At 56.4% G+C, this 22,406-nt stretch overlaps 1 protein-coding gene across 3 annotated transcripts in view; it reads left to right on the top strand.

Moving 5' to 3' along the window:
* IQSEC1 (IQ motif and Sec7 domain ArfGEF 1) overlaps positions 1 to 22,406 on the top strand; it is a 368,724-nt gene that overhangs the window by 225,458 nt on the left and 120,860 nt on the right. The window contains exon 1 of one of the 3 annotated variants that reach the window (XM_014797175.2): positions 12,329 to 12,756. The exons of 1 other annotated variant lie outside the window; for it this stretch is intronic. In XM_014797175.2, coding sequence (XP_014652661.2) covers positions 12,689 to 12,756 — 68 coding nt within the window. In that variant the 5' untranslated portion in view covers positions 12,329 to 12,688. Of the gene's footprint in view, positions 1 to 12,328; positions 12,757 to 18,911; positions 19,008 to 22,406 lie in introns of those variants that run through there. One more of the 3 variants, XM_087431597.1, reaches the window with a different exon arrangement.

Below are 22,406 nucleotides of genomic sequence, written 5' to 3'. Positions count from 1 at the left end.
GCTCCAGGGCTCCTGTGGCTCACATATGACCTCTCCTCTCCTGGCAGCCCTCTGGGTTTTAGTGAGTTCCCTCTGGTGGCCACAGAGTTGGGGAGATGGATGTTAAGATCATGGGGATTTTATTCAGGGGAATATTCTTGCTGGGAGAAACTTTACTGGGCTCTCCCAGACAAACACTTTCTGCCTTCAGTAATTGCTGGACTTCACACGTGCAATGAGTCTGTTCTGAGTGACTGTCCGCCTCCGTCATGTCTTGGCAGCTATTGGATGGTTGGGTAAGACTTTCTGGGGAAGGGCATGCCAGCCTGAGGGGCTCCAAATGCCCAGCCAACTCAGAGGAGGAAACAACTGGACCCAAATGTTTACGAACTGAGTCTCTTCTCCTGTCAGGGCCTGTTATGGAGTGGTGTCCCCCCAGAATTCATATGTTGAAGTCCTAACCCCCAGTAACTCAGAATGTGATTGTATTTGGAGATAGGGCCCTTAAGGAGGTAATTAAAGTGAAATGAGGTCACTAGTGTGGGCCCTAATCCAATATGACTGATGTCCTTATAAGAAGAGGAGATTAAGATACAGATAGGCACAGAGGAAAGACCCTGTGTGCTGGTTAATTTTATGTGTCCATTTGACTGGGCCATAGGATGCCCAGATATTTGGCTAAATGTTATTCTGGATGTGTCTGTGAGGGTGTTTCTAGATGAGATTAACATTTAAATTGGTAGACTGAGCAAACCAGATTGCCCTCCCCAATGTGAGTGGGCCTCATCCAGTCAGTTAAAGGCCTGAATAGAACCAGAAGGCTGAGTGAGAGGGGACTCCACCTGCCTGACTACCTTTGAGCTGAGACATCAGTTTTTTCCTGCATCTGGATTCAAATGGAAACATGGGCTCTTCCTGGATCTTGTGCCTCCTGGCGTTTAGACTGGAAATGCACCATCAACTCTCCTGAAAGTTCTGGAGTTCAAAATCTCCAGCTTGCTGACTGCAGACCTTGGTACTTGTCAGCCTGCATAATCACGTGAGCCAGTTCCTTATAGTGAATAAATACACACACGCACGCACGCACGCACACACACATCCCATTGGTTCTCTTTTTCTGGAGCACCCTGGCTAATATTCCACGTGAGGACACAGCAAGAAGGTGGCCATCTACACACCAAGGAAAGAGGCCTCAGGAGAAACCACCTCTGCAGACACCTTGATCTCAGACTTCCAGCCTCCAGAAGTGTGAGACAATAAATATCTGTCGTTTCAGCCGTCCGGTCTGTAGTCCTTTGTATGCAGCCTGAGCAGACTACTACAGCACCTCTCTTTCTTCATTTGTGACGGACGTGGGCACCAGGACCGATTCTCAGGCCTGTCATGAGGCTCTGTTGAGCACAGCATCTGTGCGCACGCTCTGAGCACTCAGCAGAGCCCCATGGCTGGTGTGTGGTAGTCAGGGCTGGGATTAGGGTGAGGCGAGTGAGGCCTTCACCTCAGGTGCAGAATTTAAAAGTGGGCAAGAAAAAACTCGGCAATCAAGTAAACAAAATGTCAAAATTGTATGTAAAGACAAGCTGTTGTTTGTTTCACAAGCCTGCATTACTGTGCAGTGGGAACAGCCGGTTCCACGGGGGCTGCAGCTTCCAGGCTCTGTAGCCCTGTGTGCCTGCAGGGCAGGGTTATGAGAGTTGACAATGATATGCAGATAGATCGGGCAACGTGGGGCTGTCTGTGTATGTAATCCTTTTTTTATTTTAAAGTTTTATGAGCTATTTTCACTTGGTTTAGAATACAGGAGGCTATTTTGGTAAGTGCATATAGGAGCACATTTTTCCTGTTGCGTCAGGTTCCATTATGGGCACACACAGTGCTGGTGCTGGCCCTGAGCTGGCCTGTCCACATGCTGCCTTGTCCACTTCCAGGGGGCCAGGCTGGGTGTTCTCCTTGGAAGGCCATCCTGAGAACGCATTTCCCTCTGGAGATTTGTAGAGGAGGTTCAAGAATCAGGGATTGTTTCTCCATAGGGGACATCATCGGGTCAGTTGGCAACTCGGAACAAGATTGGAGGATGAGATCTTAGTATTGAGTCAACGTTAATGTTCCAGTTTTGAAAACTGTACTGTGATTATGTTGGAGAATGTCCTTGTTCTTAGGAAAGATGGGAGTGGCAGGGGCTTGAGGTGGGCAACTTACTCTCAAACAATTCCGGGGAAAAAAAGAGTGTGTGTGTATGTGTGTGTGTGTGTGTGTGTGTGTGTGTGCGTGTGGAGAGACAGAGGATCTGATGAAGCAAATGGGGCACAACGCTAACGGGGGATCCTGGGAGAAGGGTATACAAGAGGTCTTTGTACTCGTCTTGCAACTTTCCTGTGAGTCTGCAATTCCTTCAGAATACAAAGTTTAAGAAGAAAAAGTCAGGAGCTGCTGAGGGCTGATTGCAGGTGCTCAGGCTCTCGCTCCTCCTGGAGCCCTCCACCCCCAGATCTCCCCTCTGCCTCCTTCTGAGTCCTTCAAGTCTCAGCCGGAATGTCATCTCCTCAGAGAAGTCCTCCCTGACCTCCTTGTCTGGCGCAGCGCTGCCCTCCCCCAGTTGTCATCTTCCACTTCCCCAGTTTTCTTTATCACCATCACCAACATCAGAAATTACCTCACTCATTTGCTTAGTGGTCGTCTCCCCCATCTCCCACCTCCAAGTGTCGGCTCTGTGGGACTTTGTCTTGTTCACTCCTGCCCCCCATCCTCCGTGCCTGGCACACAGTAGGTGCTCAATAAATATCTGTGAACAAGGGAAAGGTTAGATGATAGGGCTGAAGGTCAGAAATCCTGGAGTCTTGTCCTTCCTGGTTTTCCTCCACAGACTCGCCATGTGACCTCCGGCAATGTCTTGCCCCACTCTGGGCCTCACTTTCTTCATCTGGACCCCAGCTCTAAAGCTTTCGGCTTGTGTGATGCAGAAAGCCCCAAGCTGGCAGAGGCTCAGAGTCCCCCAGCTGAGCCCGTCTCTGCTGCAGGAACTACCAGCTGGGTGGATCTGCCCCCCAAGCTTGTCACTGGTCCCTCCCTGATGGAGGCAAAGCAGAAGTGAGAGAATGTGCTTCATGGACCTTAGCTGTAGGCCAGTATTCCCATACAGGTGGGCTCACGATGAGAGTGAGTTCACTTCTGTCCCAGGGCTTCTTCGTAACAAAGCCCAGCAGGTTTTACGCCCAGTCCCTTTGGCAGGAAACAGTATCTGCCTGACACTGAATAACATTGTCTTGTTTTCATGGTAACCTTCTACTTACAGCAAGTGATACTAGTTTTCCATCTGGGGGAGTGATATAAAGTTTCCTTTTAAAATAAATGTATTGGGGTGAAAGCCAATTAATTTGGTATTTTGTGTAATGTTTTTAACTTTTTATTGTTGTCAGTTTGAAACATAGTTGGAAGCAGAGAGAAGAGCCCCTCGGCCACAGCTGGGCCAGAGAAGGGCTTTGCTCTGCGTGTTTCATCTTTCTTCCACCCACTCCACACTTTTTTCATGTTTGGCTTTCCAAAATGGTCTCCAAAAATGTCTTTTTGCAGTCGATTTGGTCAAATCACAGTACTGACAAAATCAACATGGGTGCTGCAGGTGTCTCTGAAGTCTCCTTTACCTACAAGTTCCCCCTCGTTTTTCATCCTTGCAGTGTATTTGTTGAAGCAATCAGGCCATTTGCCTTTAGCGTGTCCCACATTCAGGTTTTTGGCTGATTGCCTCCCCTAATGGTGTCACTGAACCTGTTCCTCTGTCTCCCGTAATTCCTACTAACTGGGAGTTACATCAAGAAGATTGATTAGACTTGGGTCCAATATTTTAAGCCAGTTGATTTTAAAGAAAATATTAAATAGTATTAGATTAAATCCTGGAATGCCCACAGAGAGAGTCTGTGTCATAAAGGTGGGGTAAGGTTGCAGTTGGGAACTGTCTGTGAATGGAAGAAAGCAGTGGAGGAGATTCCGGAGGGGACTCACTCAGACAGGTCTGGGGGTTGGGAAACAGCCCTGAGGCAGCGGATGATAAAGAAATGAGGCAGAGAGACTGGCGAGGAGGTGAGGTCCTGGCCCATGATGGGACAGTTCTCTTTGAAGGAGGTTTGTGGGTGGGCACGTGCACACACACGCACGCACGCACACACACACATACACACACACTGGAGAGAGTTCCTATTTGGGGTTCCTTGACCTGCATACCAGGACCCAGGGAGCTGGGAATAAGGGGCGGAAGAGTTTAGGCCTTTCAGCACAGGATGGGCTCAAAGGGAGCAGCTTTTCTCCTTTGCCTAAGAAGGAGCTGGGGAATGAGCACAGTCTGCAGCAAAAGGGATTTAGGTTAGACATTGAGAAAGACTTCCGTACCAGACTAGGAGAGTCATGTTGCATAGTGGGTATAGTGTATGTTTTGGAGCAGAATTGCTTGGGTTCAAATCCTAGCTCTGTCATTTCGTCTTTTTTCTTTTTTATAATTTTATTTATTTATTTTCCCCCCAAAGCCCCAGTAGATAGTTGTATGTCATAGTTGCACATCCTTCTAGTTGCTGTATGTGGGACGCGGCCTCAGCATGGCTGGAGAAGCGGTGCGTCCGTGGGCGCCCAGGATCCGAACCTGGGCTGCCAGCAGCAGAGCGCGCACTTAACTGCTAAGCCACGGGGCCGGCCCTGTCATTTCGTCTTTGTATAACCCTGGGCATGTTTGTAAACCTCGCTGTGCTGTAGCTTCCTCAGCCTCTAGATGAGACAATAATAGTACCTGCCTGCTAGGATGGGCCTAACGGTACAAGGAGTCCGTCACAGGCAGTGGTACGGGAAGACCCAGTAACCATAAATATTACTATTACTGGATGATAATGAAATGTCTCTCCCTGGGAATTTTCAAGATTGCCACACCCAGAAAACGTAGAGACAGGAGGCTAAGAAGACCATTGTTTATGTTCATAACCCTCCATGTAGCTTCACAGAGGACATTCCCACAGCATCAGCTCCGTCGTTGTGCTGATCTTCACAAAGTCCCTGAGGGCAGTTTCTACTTCTGTCCCCATTTTGTGGATGGAGACACTGGGGTAAGGGAGGGGTGCAAGGAATGGCTTGTAAAGACCCTGTGGCCAGGGCAGCTCAGAGTCATGGAAAGGATACAGGTGTTAAGAGTCGAGACCCCTGTTCAGAGTCCCGGATGTGCTCCTCCCTGGCTGTGTGACCTTAGGTAGGTCACTTCACACCTCTGAGACTCCATTTCTCCTTCTCCTTCTCCCCCACTGGGGAATTGGAGAAGCAATTCCCCAACGGGGGACTCCATTGCTACTGTTGTCTGATTTCCCTACTTGGCAGCTCGGGGCACAGACTCTGGTACTGTCTGCCGTCCTAGAGCCAGAAGAGAACTGGGTCAGAACTCTCAGAAGAGAGAACCCGGGAGGGCAGGCTGTCATTCTCACTGATTGCTGATGTCAGACCCTGCCCTTTGGGGGCAGGCCTGTGCCATCCCACAGCCAGACCACCTGCAGCCGTGTTTAGTCCCAAGGTCTGGCTGTGCCACGACCCCACCTGGCGGCCACCATAGCAGGTTCCTGGAGAGACATCCCCACCACACCGGATGAGCACCCCGGATGCTCAGGAGCTGCCCAGGGCCCTGTTTTTCCCTCTGGTGGCAAACATGATAAGATTGTGCAGTTGTCTTCATACTTCTTGCCTGCCTGGTCCTGGGAGCAGCTGACAAACAGAGGCTGGATGGTGAGCAGGCCCTGGCCCCAGATCCCACCTGGGCAGGTCACATCCCTTTTCTGGGCCTCAGTTTCCTCATTTGTAAAAATGAAAGGAAGCGGGATCAGGTAAGAGATTTGTTCCTCATTCAGCAGATATTCATTCACTAACTCCCCCTCTGGGCCAATCGTTTGCTGGGGGCACAGGAAACTGATAAGCAGACTGCATGTCCACCCTCTCAGGTCACTCGCAGTCTGGTGTTTTCAGGGCTGCAGGGACTGTGAGGAGCCACAGGCGTCTCTGGAGCTGGACTAGTCACGGGCAGTTTCCTGGAGGAAGTGGCAGCACAGTGAGGATTAAAGGGTGAGAGGGAGCAAAAGGTACAAGAGGTGGCCTGTGAGCCACACACACAGATGTGCCTTGTTTGGCCTGTGTGGGATTAGCCCACATGGCATTTAATATTTGGATATTTTGCAAACATCTAAAAACCAAGAGCTTTTATGCAAAAATCTGAATTTCTGACTTTTGAAAAACCAGAGCCCTCATTCCTACGGAGCACAATTGTCCCTTTAGACTGGGTGTAGTCCCCACCACTTTGTCCTACCTGATCGTCCCCCAAAAGCTGCTCCCCACTAGCCGTCCCCATTGCCGTTGATGGCACCTCCATCCTCCCAGTTGCTCAGGCCAGAAACCCAGGCATCATCTTGTACTCCTCTTTTTCTCTCACTCCCTCATCTTAGCCATCACAATCCCTACCAGCTCTGCCTTGCGAATGTTTCTAGAAGCCAATCACTTGACCCCACCTCCTGGGCCACCTCCCAGGGCCAAGCACCAGCTGCTCCCTGGTCCTTGCTTCTGCGCGGGCCCCTGCAGCCTCCTGTCTGCATGGCAAGCAAAGTGAGGCCCTGCACGCCCAGTCGGGGCCTTGGACGCTGTCCCTCATGCTTCCCAAGGTGGACTTCACGCAGCTCTTCTCTGGCTTCCTCCTCAATGCCCGGCCTCAGTGAGTGGCCAGTCCTGCCTGACCCCTGAGCTGTTACTGGCCTCCTAGCCCTGAGACAAGATGGCAAAACTCAGGTTGGCCAGCCGTCCAGGAGGCCCAGAGCCCACCAGTGGTCCCTTGACCCTACGCTCTGAGCCACCTTGAGCCTCCACTTTCCCATCTGGAAAATAGGGGCATCCTGGCTCCCCCTCCTCATAAGGTAAATACTGCTTAAGAAGTAGGAAGATTAAGGGTTTCGACATTCAGCCAACTTTGGCGAGTGTGTCAAGCGCCTGCCTTGTGCCTGTCCCCGCTCTAGGCACCCCTGGAAGTCTGCAAATATAAATGATGGGTGAGTCACTTTGTCTTCAGCCTGAAGCAGGAGAAAGAGCTCTGGCTTTGGAGCCAGATAGGTAGAGCTGGGTGTAGACATCATCCTGGGCAGGGTCTCTGAACCTTGGTTAGTTCCTCTGTAAGAAAGGGGGATAATGACTGCTGCTGCTGCGGGTTATTGTGAAGTGTGCAAAGAACTGAGCTGCGTGGATGTTCTCCCCACCTTCCACAGGCTCTCAGAGCAGTGAGGGAGGGGGACGCAGACAAGGGAATGCACCCACAAGGGGAAAAATGGCTGCAGCCCAGGCTCAGGAGTGGAGAGGCTGTGGGGCGGGAAGAAAGGAGCTGGGGGAAGCGACCACCAAAAGATATTCCCTGGCTTATTCCTCTTCTTCATGGCACAGATCACTGCCAGAAGTCCTGTTTATTTGTGTACTTGGTGCTCCCACCAGAATGTCAGCCCTACTAGGCTCCATCGTGTTCCTCACCGAGTTCTCAGGGGGAATCTGGCACAGAGTTAGGCAGTCAGTACATGTTGAGTGGATGAAGGGACAAGCAGACGAATAATTGGCTTCCTGGAGGTGGTGGCCTTCGAGTTGTGCTTTGAAGGACAGTGGATTGGGTCCTGGCAGGAAACAGCAGGCTCACTAAGAGTTCGTGTGTAGTGCTGGCTGCGATGGGGCTGTGTGGGGGAGGGAGGTGCGAGGTAAGGGAGCTGGCAGGGAGAGGTGTAGCACCTGGGCCAGCAACAGTGGGAGGCCTTACAGCCCTGGGCCCGGGTCGGGGGAGGGAGTAAGAGAGAGCTGTGTGCAGAGGGCCACCCACCAGGCACTGTGGCTACAGAGGGGCAACGAATACCCCGACTGCCCCCTCTCTCCTCCAGCTCTCCTGCCAGGGCCTCCCACTGACCACACCCAACAGGAAACAGAGGGCACAGCCCGGAAGATGCAGTCCATGGGCCCAGAGCAGAGTGGAGAATCATCTGCAGGGCACATGAAGGATAACTGGCCCAGGTGTGCAGAATTCCTGGTCCAGGGTGGATAGGCTGGGAGGCCCAGGAGGGCTGGGGGTGTGGCTGCAGTGGGGGCTGCTTGGAGGTGTCAGGAAGCTCAATGTGGGTGGCAGATAGCGAAGGGCTTGTCTGCCCAGCTGAGGTTTGGCCAGTCTCCTGTGGGTGATGGTCAGCCATGGGGAGGGTGTCGGCTGTTAGAACGACCCTTATGGTGGACAGCGGTAGAAAGACCAAGGCTAGGGAGAGCTCTGGAGAGGCCACACAGAGACCCAGCAGCAGAGAGGGGGCCGGTGTCTGGCCTCATAAACCCCACCATCACCAGCAGCTCACTGCCAGGGAGGGAGTGGAGTGTGCCCATCTGTGGATGAGACAGGCAGACATGGAGCAGCAGCTTGCCCCTGAAGTCAGAGGCAGAGTGTGGGGGGCTTCAGAGCCCTAAGACTGCAGACACTCCTCACCAGACAAGTGGAGGGGACAACCCCAGCCAGGCCTGGAGGCTGCCCTGAGACTGCCAGATCCTCACTTGGCCTCTAGAGGAGGGGCGCACCCCCCAGGCCCCATCCCCCAGAACAGGGTCCTCACCCATTGCCCTCCCTTCTGGGCCTGCTGCCTCCCTCAGGTGACCACAAGCCCTGAGCTGTGTCCTGCCCTCGCAGGCTGAGTTCACCGTGGCATCGGCATCTCCCAGGGAACAAATATATCCTTTTCTTTGCCTGGGCGGCAGTGACCTCATCCCCAGTGGGCCATGTGAGTCACCGGGCTGAGGGTGGAGGGCTGGCCAGCTCTCCACAGAGCCTGCCTTTGGCCGTGTGGCTGGGCAGAGGGAACAGCTAAGGGTGTGAACCCTGCCATGCGGACCTGCCCACCTCCCCCGCTCCTCGGTGTTGCCCTGTGGTGACAGCGGAGGAGGAGGGTGGCTGTCACTGAGCACCTGCCGCGTGCCTTGCAGGGCCAGGGGCTTCTGGAATGTCCTGCAGAAGATGCCCCTGAGGGCTTACTTCTTGCACCCAGGGTCACACGGTTCTGTGGACCTGGTCTCCCTTATGCCTCACCACGGCCAGGAGGGGAGGGATAAACCGAGGCTCAGAGAGATGAGCTGACTCGTGTAGGTACAAGGGAGTCGGAGATGAATGAGTCTGCCCTACTCTCAAGGACAAGCCACCGTCAGTGGTGAAGACAGATCGAGTGTGAAGAGTCGGCATTCAGGAGACCTCGAAGCCCTTGGAGCCTCGGTTTTCTCATCCCTAAAATGGAGATAATGACGGCTGCTCCTCAGGGTTGTTGAGCGGCTGAGAAGGGACATGATGAAAACAGTTCTGAAAACAGTGGGGGGAGCCCCAGCACACCCTTAGGCCACCCGCACTGGGCACTCTGCTGTGTGACAACCTCTGCTGCCATCAGTACCCTGGGACCGTGTGGGGCAAGTACATGCAGCTCAGTTTCGAGGCTGGACAGAGTGCTGGCTATGGAGTGGGTGTGGCCAGGGCCTTCTAACAGATCTTCAAGGGCTGCCCCGTGAAGGAGAGCATGGGAGAGGGCTCATGGGTGGGCCCCTGCTGGGGGCGGCTGAGCTCCTCTGTGCCCTCAGGCTCACGCCCATGCCTTCCAAGCCAGGAAAGCAGCCTTCTGAGAAGGAAACCCTGTCCTGTGGGAGCTGGGGAAGGCCACACCCATCCCTGTGCCTCAGATTCCCCAGCTGTAAAGTGGGGGCAGAGAAGCCCTAATGCAGTGCTGTTGGAAGGAGAGGGACACAGGTGGATGTGGCCAAGAGGAGGAGCAAAGAAGGGAGGCCTGGACCCTCCAGAGGTTTTGGTGACAGGGGCATCTTCCAGGAGAGGGACTTGGAAGGGTCCTCATAAGGATCTTGGGCCTCTGGTTCTGAAAATGACACTGCTCTCTGAGACCATCTCCAGGGTTAGAAGTGCCACTTGCCCCTCTCCGTCGGGTGCCAGCCATGACTGGAGTTTGGCGCCGGACAGGCATGGAAGGTGCATGTGACAAATACTCCTCCCAGCTGGGGGGGGAGTGTCCCTGATGCCGAACCCAGGCCTGGTGTGTGTGGGGGGTCTGCCCCAGAGCCTGGGGCTGTAGGGACCAGGAGACATGGGAAATCAGAGCCCGATGGGCACCATGAGAGTGTGGTGCCCAGAGAAAGAGAAGGCAGGGATGTGACAGACCATGGATGGAAACCTGGGGGACCAGGTGAGAGGCAAAGGGCTGACAGAGAGGCTGGGAGGAGGGTTCAGGAAGATGCCTCAGGAAGAGAAAGAGGTTGCTGCAACCACCTGTTACACCTTTTGACCCTGTGGGGACAAGGGGCCAGCCCAGGCCAGAGGGGAGTGAGTGAGGGGATGGATGGATGGATGGAGGGAGGGAGGGAGGGATGGATGGAGGGAGGGAGGGAGGGAAGGAAGAGGAGATGGAGATAGATGGACGGATGGCAAGTTGGATGAGGGGATAAATGGATGGAAGGAAGGAAGGAGGGAGGGAGGGAGGGAAGGAAGGTGGAAGGGAAGTGTGTATGTATATGTGAGTGGATGAATGAATCCATGGATGGTTAGTTGGAGAAGTAGGATGGATGTGTGAATATAGGGGTGAGTGGGTGGAGATGTGTAAACAGAGGCTGCCTCTACCCACAAAAGATGTTGAGAAAACTTCCACTAGTAGGACAGACAAGATAAACTCTTGAATGGAGGTCTTACTGCATGTGGCACAAAGAAGTGAGGCCAATATGAGAAGTGAAAGGGAGGCTCTGTCCAAGGGAGAGTTTCCTCAGGGCAGTGGAGACTCATGATAGAATGGGCAGCCTTGATAGGTAGTGAGCTTCCCATCACTGGGGTGTTCAAGCTGAGGCCGGGCAGCCACTTCCCCGGGGTGCTGTGGAGGAGCACCCATGGCAAGTAGAGGCCCACCGTGGTGGCTTCTGATGACGAGAGAGAATTTGGGTTCCCAAGGTCCCCAGGGAAGCCACAGCCTTTGTAGAAATCCATCTTGTTTTCAGATAAAAAGTTCTTTCCCAGCTTGGGGGACAGATAAGCATGCAGCTGCTGATACTCGCTGTGGGAATCGGGGTGGAATCCGAGACAGAAGTCCCGTCCTGCACAGTCCAGGACAGGGCCCAGGGATAGAGCAAGGCTTTGACCTGGAGTCCTTGGCCAGGCCCGGCTCCACCCTCCCTGACTGACTGTGGGCAGGTGATGCCCCTCTCTGAGCCTCGGTTTCCTCAGGGGTGAAGTGGGGGCCCTGGTGCCCCCTGGACATGACAGCACAGGCAGCTGTGCATGATGCCCAGGGCTACAGGGTGCCGGGATCTGGGCCCACTTGCCCTCTTGGGAACTTCCTGGGGGCTGTGGGTGGGGACAAGTGGGTTCTGTGAGCACTGACCTTGAGCCGTGAGTCATTGTCCCTGGGGCCTCTGCCTGGGAAGCCCCAGCTGCCTGCCCTGGGCTGGGGCTGGGAGCAGCTGGTGGGGGCGAGGGCGGGGGCTCCAGCTGGAGCCCCAGTGTAAAAGTGCCCCAGACCCAGCTCAGGCCCAGACCCTGCTCAGAGGGGCCCCAGCCCTTAGCCCAACTCCACCTCCCGTCTCCACACAGAGGATCTGGCTTGCTCTCGTTGTTCCAGTGTGGGCTCCTAGAGCCAGGGGGCCACAGTTCAAATCCCACCTCCACCGCTTCCTAGGTCTGTGCCCTGGGGTGAGTGACGTCTCCTATCTGTGCCTCAGTTTCCTCACATGTAAAATGGAGCTGATAATAAAATCCACTTCATAAGGCTGTTGAGAGAATTAGGTGAGTAGTTCTGGACCTGTGGAGAGCTTAGACCAGTGTCCAGGGTTCCGTGAGCCCTAGGTGGTTGGGGGGAAATTAAAGCCACAGGGGCCAGCCATACCCAGTGCTGTCACACAGCAAGGAGGTGGCCTGGCCAGGGCTGGAAGCTTCCTCTCTCTCACCAGATGGAGACCCTCAAGGGCCAGCCGCTCTTCCAGGAAGCAGCGAGATTTTTGTCTTTACTTGGTCTTCTGTCCACCCCCCGCTTCCTCCAGGAGCTGAGCAGCCCCTTTCTTGTCCTGGCCAGTGCTCCGGTGGGCGGGCTGCGGGCGGGCAGGCCGGGTGTTGGGTTCAGGCCTCTGGGGAGATGGGGGAGGATGTGGGCCCGCCCTCGCCTCCCCGCCTGCCGCCCTCCCTCCTGGCTCAGCCCCTCTGTCCAGGCCAGCCTCTGGGCACAGGACCGGCCCCTGGGCTCAGCAGCGCGCTTTCCCTCACCGGGCGGACGCCCCTCACCCGGCCCGCCCCGAGTGACTCACTGCTCCCCTGGCCCACAGCCACCGCTGTCTCCTGGCAGGAGGCAGGCGCAAGGTTGTGCAGAAGCCACGGGGTCTGGTGTGCGAGGGCCGCTCGGCCAGAGGGTCTGGAGCAGCCGAAGGAGCTGGCGCGCAGAGGCTGGCCCAGGGACAGCAAGGCCGGTGGCGGGGACCGGCGGTGGCCTGTGGGAGCCAGCGCCTCCCCTCTCCTCTGGCTTTTGGGCCTTTTCTTTCTTCTTCCCACCATGAAGAAGGAAGTGACCTGAGAGGCAGCGAAGATAGCCAGCCCCTGGCCAGGAGGAGACCAGTGTCAGACGGAGGGCAGTGGCTGTGGGCCCCTCCGCGGCTCTCCTCCGCCTAGCCAGGCATGAAGGGTGGTGGTGGCGCCGTGTGGAGCCTTATGTGGAAGTACTGCATCTCCGTGAGGACCCTGAGGTACGGGGGAACGTGTGGGGATGAAGCTCTGCCCGGCCATCACCTGGCAAGTGGGGGCGAGTGGGAGCGAGTGGGCACCAGGTTAGCGGGTTTGCATTGGCTCTGGGAGGTCCGGGGCAGCCCCAGCCTGGGGGGAGCAGGGATGGAGGGTAGGAAAGCCATGCCTGGTGCTCTCCGGAGAAACTCAAGTCTCTAGTGGGGAGAGAGGCAGGGAGGAGAGAGGAACAGTGGTCAGCGAGTGTGCGGGTACTCAGCGGGGACCTGCGGTGCCCACTGGAGAATGCCGTGGCAGGTACAGCGTGGTTGGCAGACTCCCCAGTGTGCACAGGAACTGGCATTTGTTATGTAACACACTGGCACTGGACAGCTGTATGACCTTCGCCCTGTCCCGTACCGTCTCTGAGGCTGTTAGCCCTCAGTGAAATGGGGCTCGCATGTGGGACTGTCTCATGGGACCTAGTGGCTGAGGGCTCAGCCCAGACTCAGGCACCAGGCTGCCCAAGTGAAAACTGGCTTTGGCATTGTCAGCGGTGTGAAGTGGTGTCACCTCTCTGGCCAGAGTTTCCCACCTGCAGATCCTTATAGGATTAGTGTGGGGATTAAATGAGGTGAGAGACAAAGAACAGGGCCGCCTCAGCATTGGGTAAGCACTTGCTATGATTACCGCTGCTGTGACCTCAGCCAGACAGCTGGGGAGGTGTGTCCGCCTCGGAGCCCTGCGCAGTGGGAGTGAGAGGGAGGTGGAGCAGATCTCCTCACTCCCTGGGGAGGGATGGCTCCCACCTCGGGGGGGGGGGTTGGCTCCTGCCTTTGCAGCTGCTGAAAGGATTCAGACCAGGGAGCAGGAAGCCAATGCTGTGTGACCCCAGGCAGGGCAGTCTCAGTCTCTTCATCTGCATGGGGAGGGGCTTAGAGGCGTTGCCCATTTGGAAGACATCTATTTGGATACCACCTAAGGGCATATTTTTTACTTAAAGGGGAGTTTTATGAAGGGTAAGGGATTAGAAGTCTCCCTCTTTCTTCCCACCTTCATTAGCTGATATATAAACTTTCCTTCCTTCCCTCCCTCCCTCCCTCCATCCCCCAATATTTGTGATAGCTTATGGGAAATACTTACAATAAATTAAATAATAAAACATCAGGACCAGGAAAAGCACAATTTAGAGCAGGATGTCATGACCTAGGAAAAAAAGTAGAACAGAATAGAGATATGCAAGGTCCTGAGGTCCTTCTGTTGAGAAAATTGCCAAGCTTCCTGGCAGCCAAAGGGAAAGGGGAAACCCAGCCACCCAGCTCATTCTCACTATGCTAAAAAGCCATTATTACAATGGCCACGGTGGTCCCTGCTGCTGGATGAGAGTGTCTGGGCCCCTGGGCCTCAGCCTGGATGGACGGGTGGGTGAGAGTGGGAGAATTGCAGCACAGGCCTTGGTCCTGGGCAGGCTGTAGGAGAACAGGGCGACAGTGAGGGCTGAGGCGTTCTCTTGGATGGGGACGCGGCTGGCTATAGGAATGAAGAGAGGAAGCACTCTGGAGTGAGTCGGCGGTGCCTGTCGCTTCTTAGACCCTGGGACAGACCCCCTTGGGCGAGCACCTTGGAGGCCGGGCCAGGTGGGGGGTGAGTCCTGGCTTGGGCGAGTGCCCCATGAGCCTTTCCCTCCAACCGCAGCTGGGTTTTCCTGTGTCTCATTCTCTCCCTTGGTTTCCGGGGATTGGAGCTCTGGAAACCTCAGGGGTTGTTTACAGGATGCAGCGGGCCCCACACTGGGAGGCCCCGCCATGCTGTGCCAGGGGCTCACCCCCTCTGAGGAGGAGTAGCCAGCCTAACGGAACCCGCAGGCTGGCCTCTCCGTGCCTTGGTTTCCTCATCTATAGAGAGGGGATGATTGCAGAGTTACGACGCAGTTTGGGGTAGAGCCTTGCATGGTGTGACTTGTGGTAAGTGCTCACTGAGTGTTTGTGGCCGCTGGTAGCTGGACAGTGGCCATGGGCAGGCCTGCGTAGCAAGGCCTGTGTGAGTGGCATGGCTGCCTCGCCGTCAGTGACGGAGGAGCAGTCGGGCTGGGTGTGGGCACCATAATTGGCACTGGGTTTGCCCCAAACCCCCACTTACCACCTATAAGTACAGGGCACCTCTGTGGTTAGCTGGGAGGATGGGCCTTGGGGGCTCCAGGAGATGTGCTCTGCTCTCCAGACCCCTACCCCATTTTGTTGTGGGCTCCCAAGAGGGCTAAGGCCACTCCCCAGGTCAGACAGCCAGAGCAGGCCCTCAGTGGGATCCCAGCCCCCTCAGCTGCCAGGGGAGACCTGAGTCAGCAGATCTGTGGCCCGAGGCGGGGCTGGCGGAGGCCACAGGGACAAATTGGAGGGTTGCGATCAGAGTGCATAGTTTTCCACTTGCGTCTTCAGATTCCCCTCCAAGCAAGCCTGTCGCCCCTGGCCGGGTCCACTCACATCTGGAAAAGTGCGAGGTACGTGTGGGGAGCAGGCTGCCGGCCGGCCCTGGCCCTCCGCCCAGGGGTTCCGTGGCTGCAACTGAGAAGCTGGGGGCAGGGTTTCTGGGACTTTGGCCTGAGGTCTCTGAGAGGGGACCCTCAGGCTCTGGGCCATCCCCTGGACAGAACAACTTAGGAGCTGGCACAGCGGGGTCCAAAGGCAGCAACGGTAGGTTGTTTGATGTGCAGTTGAGGGCAAGTTGCTAAACCTCTCTGGGTGTGTTCCCTTGCCTGTGAGGTGAGGAGAGCAGTGCCAGTGGGGCGGGCTTCCTGGAAAGATTCTAACTGGGTTCTGTTGGCTTGGCACCCAGTGGAGTGCATTCCTATGACCCCTGTCCCCTTCTTCCCACCACGTCTCAGCGTCTGCGGAGGCAGAGGGAAGTGGGAAGATGGGCTCGGCAGTCAGGCCAACCTGAGTTCAAAAGCCAGCGCAGCCCCTTTCAGTGACTTCTGTTCTGAGATTAACCAGGTCGATGCCTGTGGGCCTGCTCGGGTGGGCGGGGAAGGAGCTGTGGAGCAGCCCTGTCTCTGAGCACACATTCTGGGTCCCTGTCTGTCACAGGCCTTTGTCTGTAGTACTGATAGTCCTCAGCCTCTAGGGTCAGGCAGGAAAATCACTTTTGCATCTGGTGTTATTTTGGAAACGAAAGATGGTTTTGTGCCTCGAGAGCCAGTGGGGCATTTGAGCTGCCTGGTGGACAGGGGCAGCCCACTTGGGATGCAGAGTAGGGGTGGGGTGGCGGGGGGTCCCTGCTGAGCAGACCCTGCCCCTGGCCCCTCCCCAGCCCATAGTGCATCTGGGGAAGAGGGCTGGGGAACAGCTGGCAGCCAGGCTCTTGGAGCTTCCAGGAGCTTCCCGGCCAATTAGCCATCTGATGCCTCTCAGCGGGAGGCCCTGTGTGCACACCTCCTGGGACAGGGAGCTCTGCTGCCTCCCAGCCTGGGCCATGCCTGGGCAGCTCTCCTACAGGGAAATTCTTTCCCACTTGGAGCTGGCACCTTTCTTCCTATGATGCCTCTCCCTACACAGACACACACACCAGGGGGCCTGGTTCTGTGCCCCAGGCCCCCAACCCATCTGCCCCCATATCCTGGCACAGCCTGCAATGGTAAGGACTCCCTGAGGCTGAGGATGGGTCTCCAGTGCCACGTTACCTTCTCCTTCTGGACAGGCCCAGGCTATCCCTGTCCCTCTCTGGGCAGGGCCCAGAGCTGAGTACAGCATGGGGCAGGAGGTCCTAGGCAGAACAGAACTGAGCTGCCACCTCCCTTGCTCTGGGCACTGCCCAAAGCACACATGGATGATTCTGGCAGCTGCTTCACCCTTTCACACCTGGGACTCCCTGCGCAGGCCTGCCCTCCCCTCCGCCACCCTGCCCCAGGCTGCTCTATTGCCTAGCCCCCATGGGGTCTTTGTGTGGAGGTCAGAGACCCAGGCTGTGCCTGGACTGTGGCACTGCTCAATATACATCCTCACGTGCAGCCAGCTAACGTGCACTCTGTAAGGGGCGCTGTCCACTGGACAGTTTCCCTGACAGGTCATTGGTGGGGAAGGCAGTCACTCTGTGAGGGCGATGCTTGTCCTCAGAGAGCTCAGAGCCAGGAGGGAGGCTGCATGGGCACAGGCAACCCCAGCAGACAGTGGAAAAGGCGGAGCCCCTACTGTTTGCCTGGCCTCTGCTAGCCCTGGGAACACAGTGAGTAAGGTGGACAGCCCAGGCCTCACAGAGCTGACACTCAGGCGGGAGAGAAACAATCAACAAAACCCAAGGACCAGGATATCTAACAGGGGCTGGAGGCCAGAGGATAACACTGGGAGGGGTGAGAGGGCGATTGGGGCAGAGCAGGCCTGGGAGCTGGGGGTCGAGAAAGTCTTCTCCTAAGTGTCCATCTACTGAAGAATGGATAAATGCAGTGCCATCCATCCCGACAGTGGAAGGTTATGCAGCCATGTAAAGGAAAGATGTGATGGCACGTGGTACGACGTGGACAAACCTTGACGACAGGCTTGGTGAGATAAGCCAGTCGTAGAAGACCAGAGTGTGTGGATCTGTGTGTGTGTGTGTCCGCAGGAGGCACGTCCATAGGGACAGGAAATAGATCAGTGGTTGCCCGGGGCTGGGGCAGGACGAATGAAGAGTGACCACTTAATGGGTGCAGGGTTTCTTTTTGAGAGAATGAAAATGTTCTAAAGTTAGATGGTGCTGATGTTACCACACCCGTGAGTTTATCAAAATCGTTGAGTTGTGCACTTTAAATGGGTGAATTGAATGGAACGTGAACTATATCTCAATAAAACTATTTTTAAAAAAAGCAAGAAAGAAAAGAAAGGCCTGGGCCGGCCCCGGGGCTTAGCGGTTAAGTGTGCGCTCCGATGCTGGCGGCCCGGGTTCGGATCCGGGGCGCTCACCAGCGCACCGCTTCTCTGGCCATGCTGAGGCCGTGTCCCACATACAGCAACTAGAAGCATGTGCAGCTATGACATACAACTATCTACTGGGGCTTTGGGGGTAAAAATAAATAAATAAATAAAATTTTAAAAAAGAAAAGAAAGGCCTGTCTGAGGAGATGGCCTTGAGTTGAGAGTGGCATGAAGGAGTGAGCTCATGAAGACCTGGGGGAGAGTATTCCAGGCAGAGGGAACAGCAGGTGCAAAGGCCCTGAGGTGTGAGTGTGCCTGGTGTATTTGAAGAACATCGAGGAGGCTGGGCAGAGGTCCAGGAGGAGAGGAAGTTGCAGTCCCCGAGGTCAGCAGGGCCAGATCCTTTTGAGGACTTGAAAGTTTCGTGGGGTAGGCGGAAGAGACAGGGCAGGGTTTCAAGCAGGATAATGACATGATGTGCTTTCTGTTTTAAGACAATCACTGGAGCTGCTGTGAGGAAATGAGACTGTGGAGAGGGAGGGCCGGGGCTGAGGGGACAGAGTGACCCGTCACAGGTGGTGGCCACTGTCTAGAAGAGAGATGATGATTGGTACCCAAAGGAGACAGACTGGCAGACTGGCAGTGGGAATTCAGACAGGGACCAGATCCCTCTCAGACAGGGCTGAGGAGGCTTCCTGGAGGAGGGGCCTGGGCAAGGCCTCGAGGAATGGGGGTGGGCCAGGCGGAGGGTCAGTGGTGAGAGGGCTCTGCAGGTGACACCACCGGTGTGGGGGTAGGGAGCTGAGTGCGTGGAGGCCTCAGAGACCCACCTGGCCACAAGGAGACCAGGCTGACCGCCCCCGCCCCCCAGGTCCCATTTGGCCCAGAACTGTTTTCAGAGTAAGTAGAGCAGCCTCTCTCCAGGGCCACCTGTCACACACCTTTGTCCTGCCTGCGCAGGCCGGCCCTCAGTGAGAGTGTCAGCACCTGTGTGACCAGAGACTCAGCCAGCCTGGTGCTCTGAACAAAGCAGCCTCGCCGAAACTCAAGCAGCCCCGAAATGCGATCGGCCATGAGAGACCGGCTGGGGAGGCAGCTGTATTATTTATTGACCAGAGCTTCTGGGGCCTGCCTGGTGAGGCCGTTCAGACTGGCCATATCTTGCAGGAGCCCCCGGGGCAGTGTCCAGGGCACGGTCAGAGGGTAGGCGGGGGCCCCAGGGTGCCAACACCCTCTCCCCAGGGCGTGGTTTCCTGGATGCCGGCTGAGCAGGGAGGAAGTCGGACGTCAGGCCCGGCAGGGGGGAGGGCCCACAGCTCGTCCCCGGGGGCCGTGGAGGCCAACAAGGTGCTGGGGCTCCAGGAGGAGGACCTCTGCCCTCTCCCCGTGACACTGTGAGTACCAGCTGCCCAGCCCAGGGGCAGGGAGGGTCTGGCCCCCTGAGAAACCTGTAGTCGCTGCCGATAGTCAGGGCAGCCTGCAAGGCTAGGGTCTCCGGGGCTCTCGTCGGGGCTCTTGCTATCTCTTGGAACTGTTTTCTGTGACCTCTGACGGCCTGGATGGCACACAGGCCCGCCCCGGGCTCCGGAACCCCAGGTGTTTCCCCACAGCTGCCTGGAAGGGCAGCCTCAGCTGCAGGAGGGAAGTTCTTTCGCCCCCCTGGGCATTAGACCAGCCCCAGGCGCTGGTTGGGGCGGGAGGTCTGGGGCCCCTCAGCCCGCTCAGGCTGGTTGGTTCTTTACTTGGGGCCCTCACAACCACCCTGAGAAAGAGGGGCTCTTGACCATGCCCACTTGACAGCTGAGTAAACTGAGGCCCACAGAGGTCACACAGTTGCCTTGGGCCCCGGAGTGTAGTAGGTGCAGTCTCCTTCCCCCACTGCTGCCCCTCCTGCGGAGCATGAACTTGGAGCACAGGGAGCTCGTCCTGCGGAGCATGAACTTGGAGCACAGGGAGCTCGGGCGGAGGGAGCAGAAGGCTTCCCCAGGCTCCGGGACCTGGGATTTCCATCCACCCGTCAACCCACTGAGGTCAGCTTTGTGCGGAGAGGACACTGCCTTGGGCAGGTCTCCCCACAACACTCCCCAGGGTCATTTCCCCACCTGTACAATGGCCCAGAGTGTGTCCCATCAGGGGACACGCCGTGACCCGCCGACAACTTCAGCCTCTTTCTGAAATGATCCAGAGTGGAACGTTGAGGATCTGCAGATCTTGGGGCCTGCAGGAGCTTGGGGGACAGTCCCCAGATGGATGGGCAGCTCTGGACACAGAATGAGATTTGCAGAGGCTCTTTGGTGCTGTCCCTCAGGAAATCCCCTTCAGCGAGATGGGGAACCTGGGGCCACCTGCCCCTCAGGGAGATTCCCCACCGAGTCCTGCATCCCTGTCTAACCCTCACAACAGTCCTGGAAAGGAGAATAACTGTCACCATTGCTTGTGTGGAGACCCAGGCCCAGAGGTGTTAGGACAGCTGTGCAATGTCCCAAAACAGGTATAAGTTGGGGAGCTGGGGCTTGAACTCAGAGTGATTCCCAGCCCCGCAGTGCGTCATGCAGCCTCTGGGGTGCGGGGGGCAGGGATGAATGATCCCGTGACTACCCCATCACTCGGTCTCAGTTTTTCCATCTGCAGTGGGTTGGACTCCAGTGCTGAGGAGGGCTGTCTGCCCCACTGACCCCAAGAGCTGGGCCTGCCGTCAGGGGTGAGGGGAGGCTTGGCTGCGAGAGAGAGAGCTCCCAGGCCTGCTGTCCGAGCGCAAGTCAGCGAAGCCTTCCTCTGCCCCATCCATAGAGCTTCCTGATGACCCCAGTGAGCCGGAGGGCCGTGGGAGGACCCTGCGTGGTCAGGCAGCTCAGGGCTGAGGGCTCCGGCCTCCAGCTCAGTGGTCTCCAGCAGCAAGCTGCGTTTGTTGGGCTCCAGGGTGTAAGCTGGGGAGCCTGGCCCAGTGGATGCCAGCACCTTTCCAATGGGAAGGCCCATTTCTGTTCTGAGGGCAGGGCAGAAAGAGCTTGAGCAAGAGCCAGGACAACCGGGCTCTGGGACAGGCGCCTTGCTGGCTCACTGGGGACCTTGGACAAGCTCCTTTCCCTCCCAAGGCCTCATGTCCTCACCTTTGAACCGGCCAGTTGGAGTCAGGAGCCTTGAAGCACTCCAAGACTCCATGCAGAGTTTCAGGCATGTCATTGGTTCATGCATTCAATCATTAGACCAACATTTATTGAGCACCTACTGTGTGCCAAGCGCTGTCTTATCTTGGAGCAATAAAACAAATCAGATAAAAAGGCAGGAGAAGGGGGTAGGCAGCATGGGAGGGGCACCAGGTTGATGTGTTTTATTTTCATAGATAGATATTGCCTATTAGAATAGAAAACCAGCTAGCACACCAGATGCATGATCTCACAGATATCACTGCTTAGGATGAAGCAGAGTTAAAAAATTAAAAAGTGGGTGGATTTGAAGTTGATGTGGAGAGCAGCTGGCGGGCCCAGAGGGCCAGCATCTTGCCAGAGTTGTGGGATGCCCGGAGCTCCACGCAGAGCGCGGTGAGTGGGGCTGAGCCTTGCTGTCTGCATAGCGGGAGAGAGATCCGGGCTTTGAGGAGACGTGGGGCATCCACAGCCACTCCTTCCCTTGAAACTTCTGGAAGCCCCCAGACGGAGTCCCAGTGCTAACGTGACCGTCCTCAGCTTGGCTCTGCTGAGAGAGGTCCTTCACACTCAGCCATCACACAGGACTCTGGAGCCTCCGAGTAAGAGGCAGCTGTGCAGACGCCTGAGTCCAGCAAATGCCAGTTCAGGCCCAGCTCGGCACTCCCCTGCGTGAGCCGGCTCGGGTCATGGCCTTCCCCCAGCCCCAACTCGCGGGAGCATAAAGGAAGATTGTGTCATGGTCGCCAAATAAATTCAGGTTGGTGGCCCTCTCCTCCTGTCCCTTCTCTTGCCGCACCTGGTAGAGCCTGTGTCCTCGGAAGCACGCGAGTTTCCTTAGGCCTGGAGACTTTCCCAATAACCCTTCCCCCTGGGGAATGGGCTTGGGTGGGACGCGCAGTCCAGGGAGCTGACTCTGGCCCTTCCATCTCCCAGAGGCCCGCCAGCCTCATCCTATCCGGAGCCCCTTCCCCTGGGATTGGAGTGAGCAGGGGCTGTGCAGGACCCCATCCCCATCATCAGAGAGCTGGGGCAGCTCGGCCTGCAAGACCCCTGCCCAGAAGTGGGCTTACTGCCAAGATGGGAGCACTGGCCAGGCATGGGCAGAGTGTGCGTGGAGCTCCACGTGGCCTCAAGCTGGGGTGGGGGTCTGCTAAGCACAGCATCTGTAGGATGTCAGACAGGTCAGGGTGGGTGGGAGGGTCCACACTGTGGCCTCTACTCACTGAGTCCTGTGGGGGCCAGGCCAGTGTGAGGCACCCTTTGACCTTCACTGCAAGTCTGTGAGGGAGGGATCATTAGCCCCATTTGATGGACGAGCAAACCAATGTCCAGAAATCCAAATGAGTGTGACTTCAGCTGCTTCTGGGAAAGAGGTCAGAGGACTATGTCCAGGCAGAGTAGGGTGTCTGGGCCATACCCAGCCGTTAGCTGGGCCTGGAATCCAGGGCCATGGGCCAGTTTCTGGGGCGTGGTCAGGCTGCTGCAGCAGGTAGAGAGCCCAGACTTTAGTGTGAGCCTCAGCTCTGCTGCTCTCTTAGATCTGTGGCCTTGGCCTTTCTGTCTTGGGGATGTTGACAGTGCCCTAGGGGAGATGGGACAAGAAAAGAGGAAGTTACCACACAGGGCTGAGACAGAGTGAGCTCC

The sequence above is a fragment of the Ceratotherium simum genome, chromosome 5 (assembly GCF_057802395.1).
Source record: "Ceratotherium simum simum isolate JZ-2026a chromosome 5, ASM5780239v1, whole genome shotgun sequence".
NCBI lineage: Eukaryota > Metazoa > Chordata > Mammalia > Perissodactyla > Rhinocerotidae > Ceratotherium > Ceratotherium simum.
The sequence above is the reverse complement of the archived record's forward strand: the minus strand, read 5'-3'. Positions and strand labels throughout refer to the sequence as shown.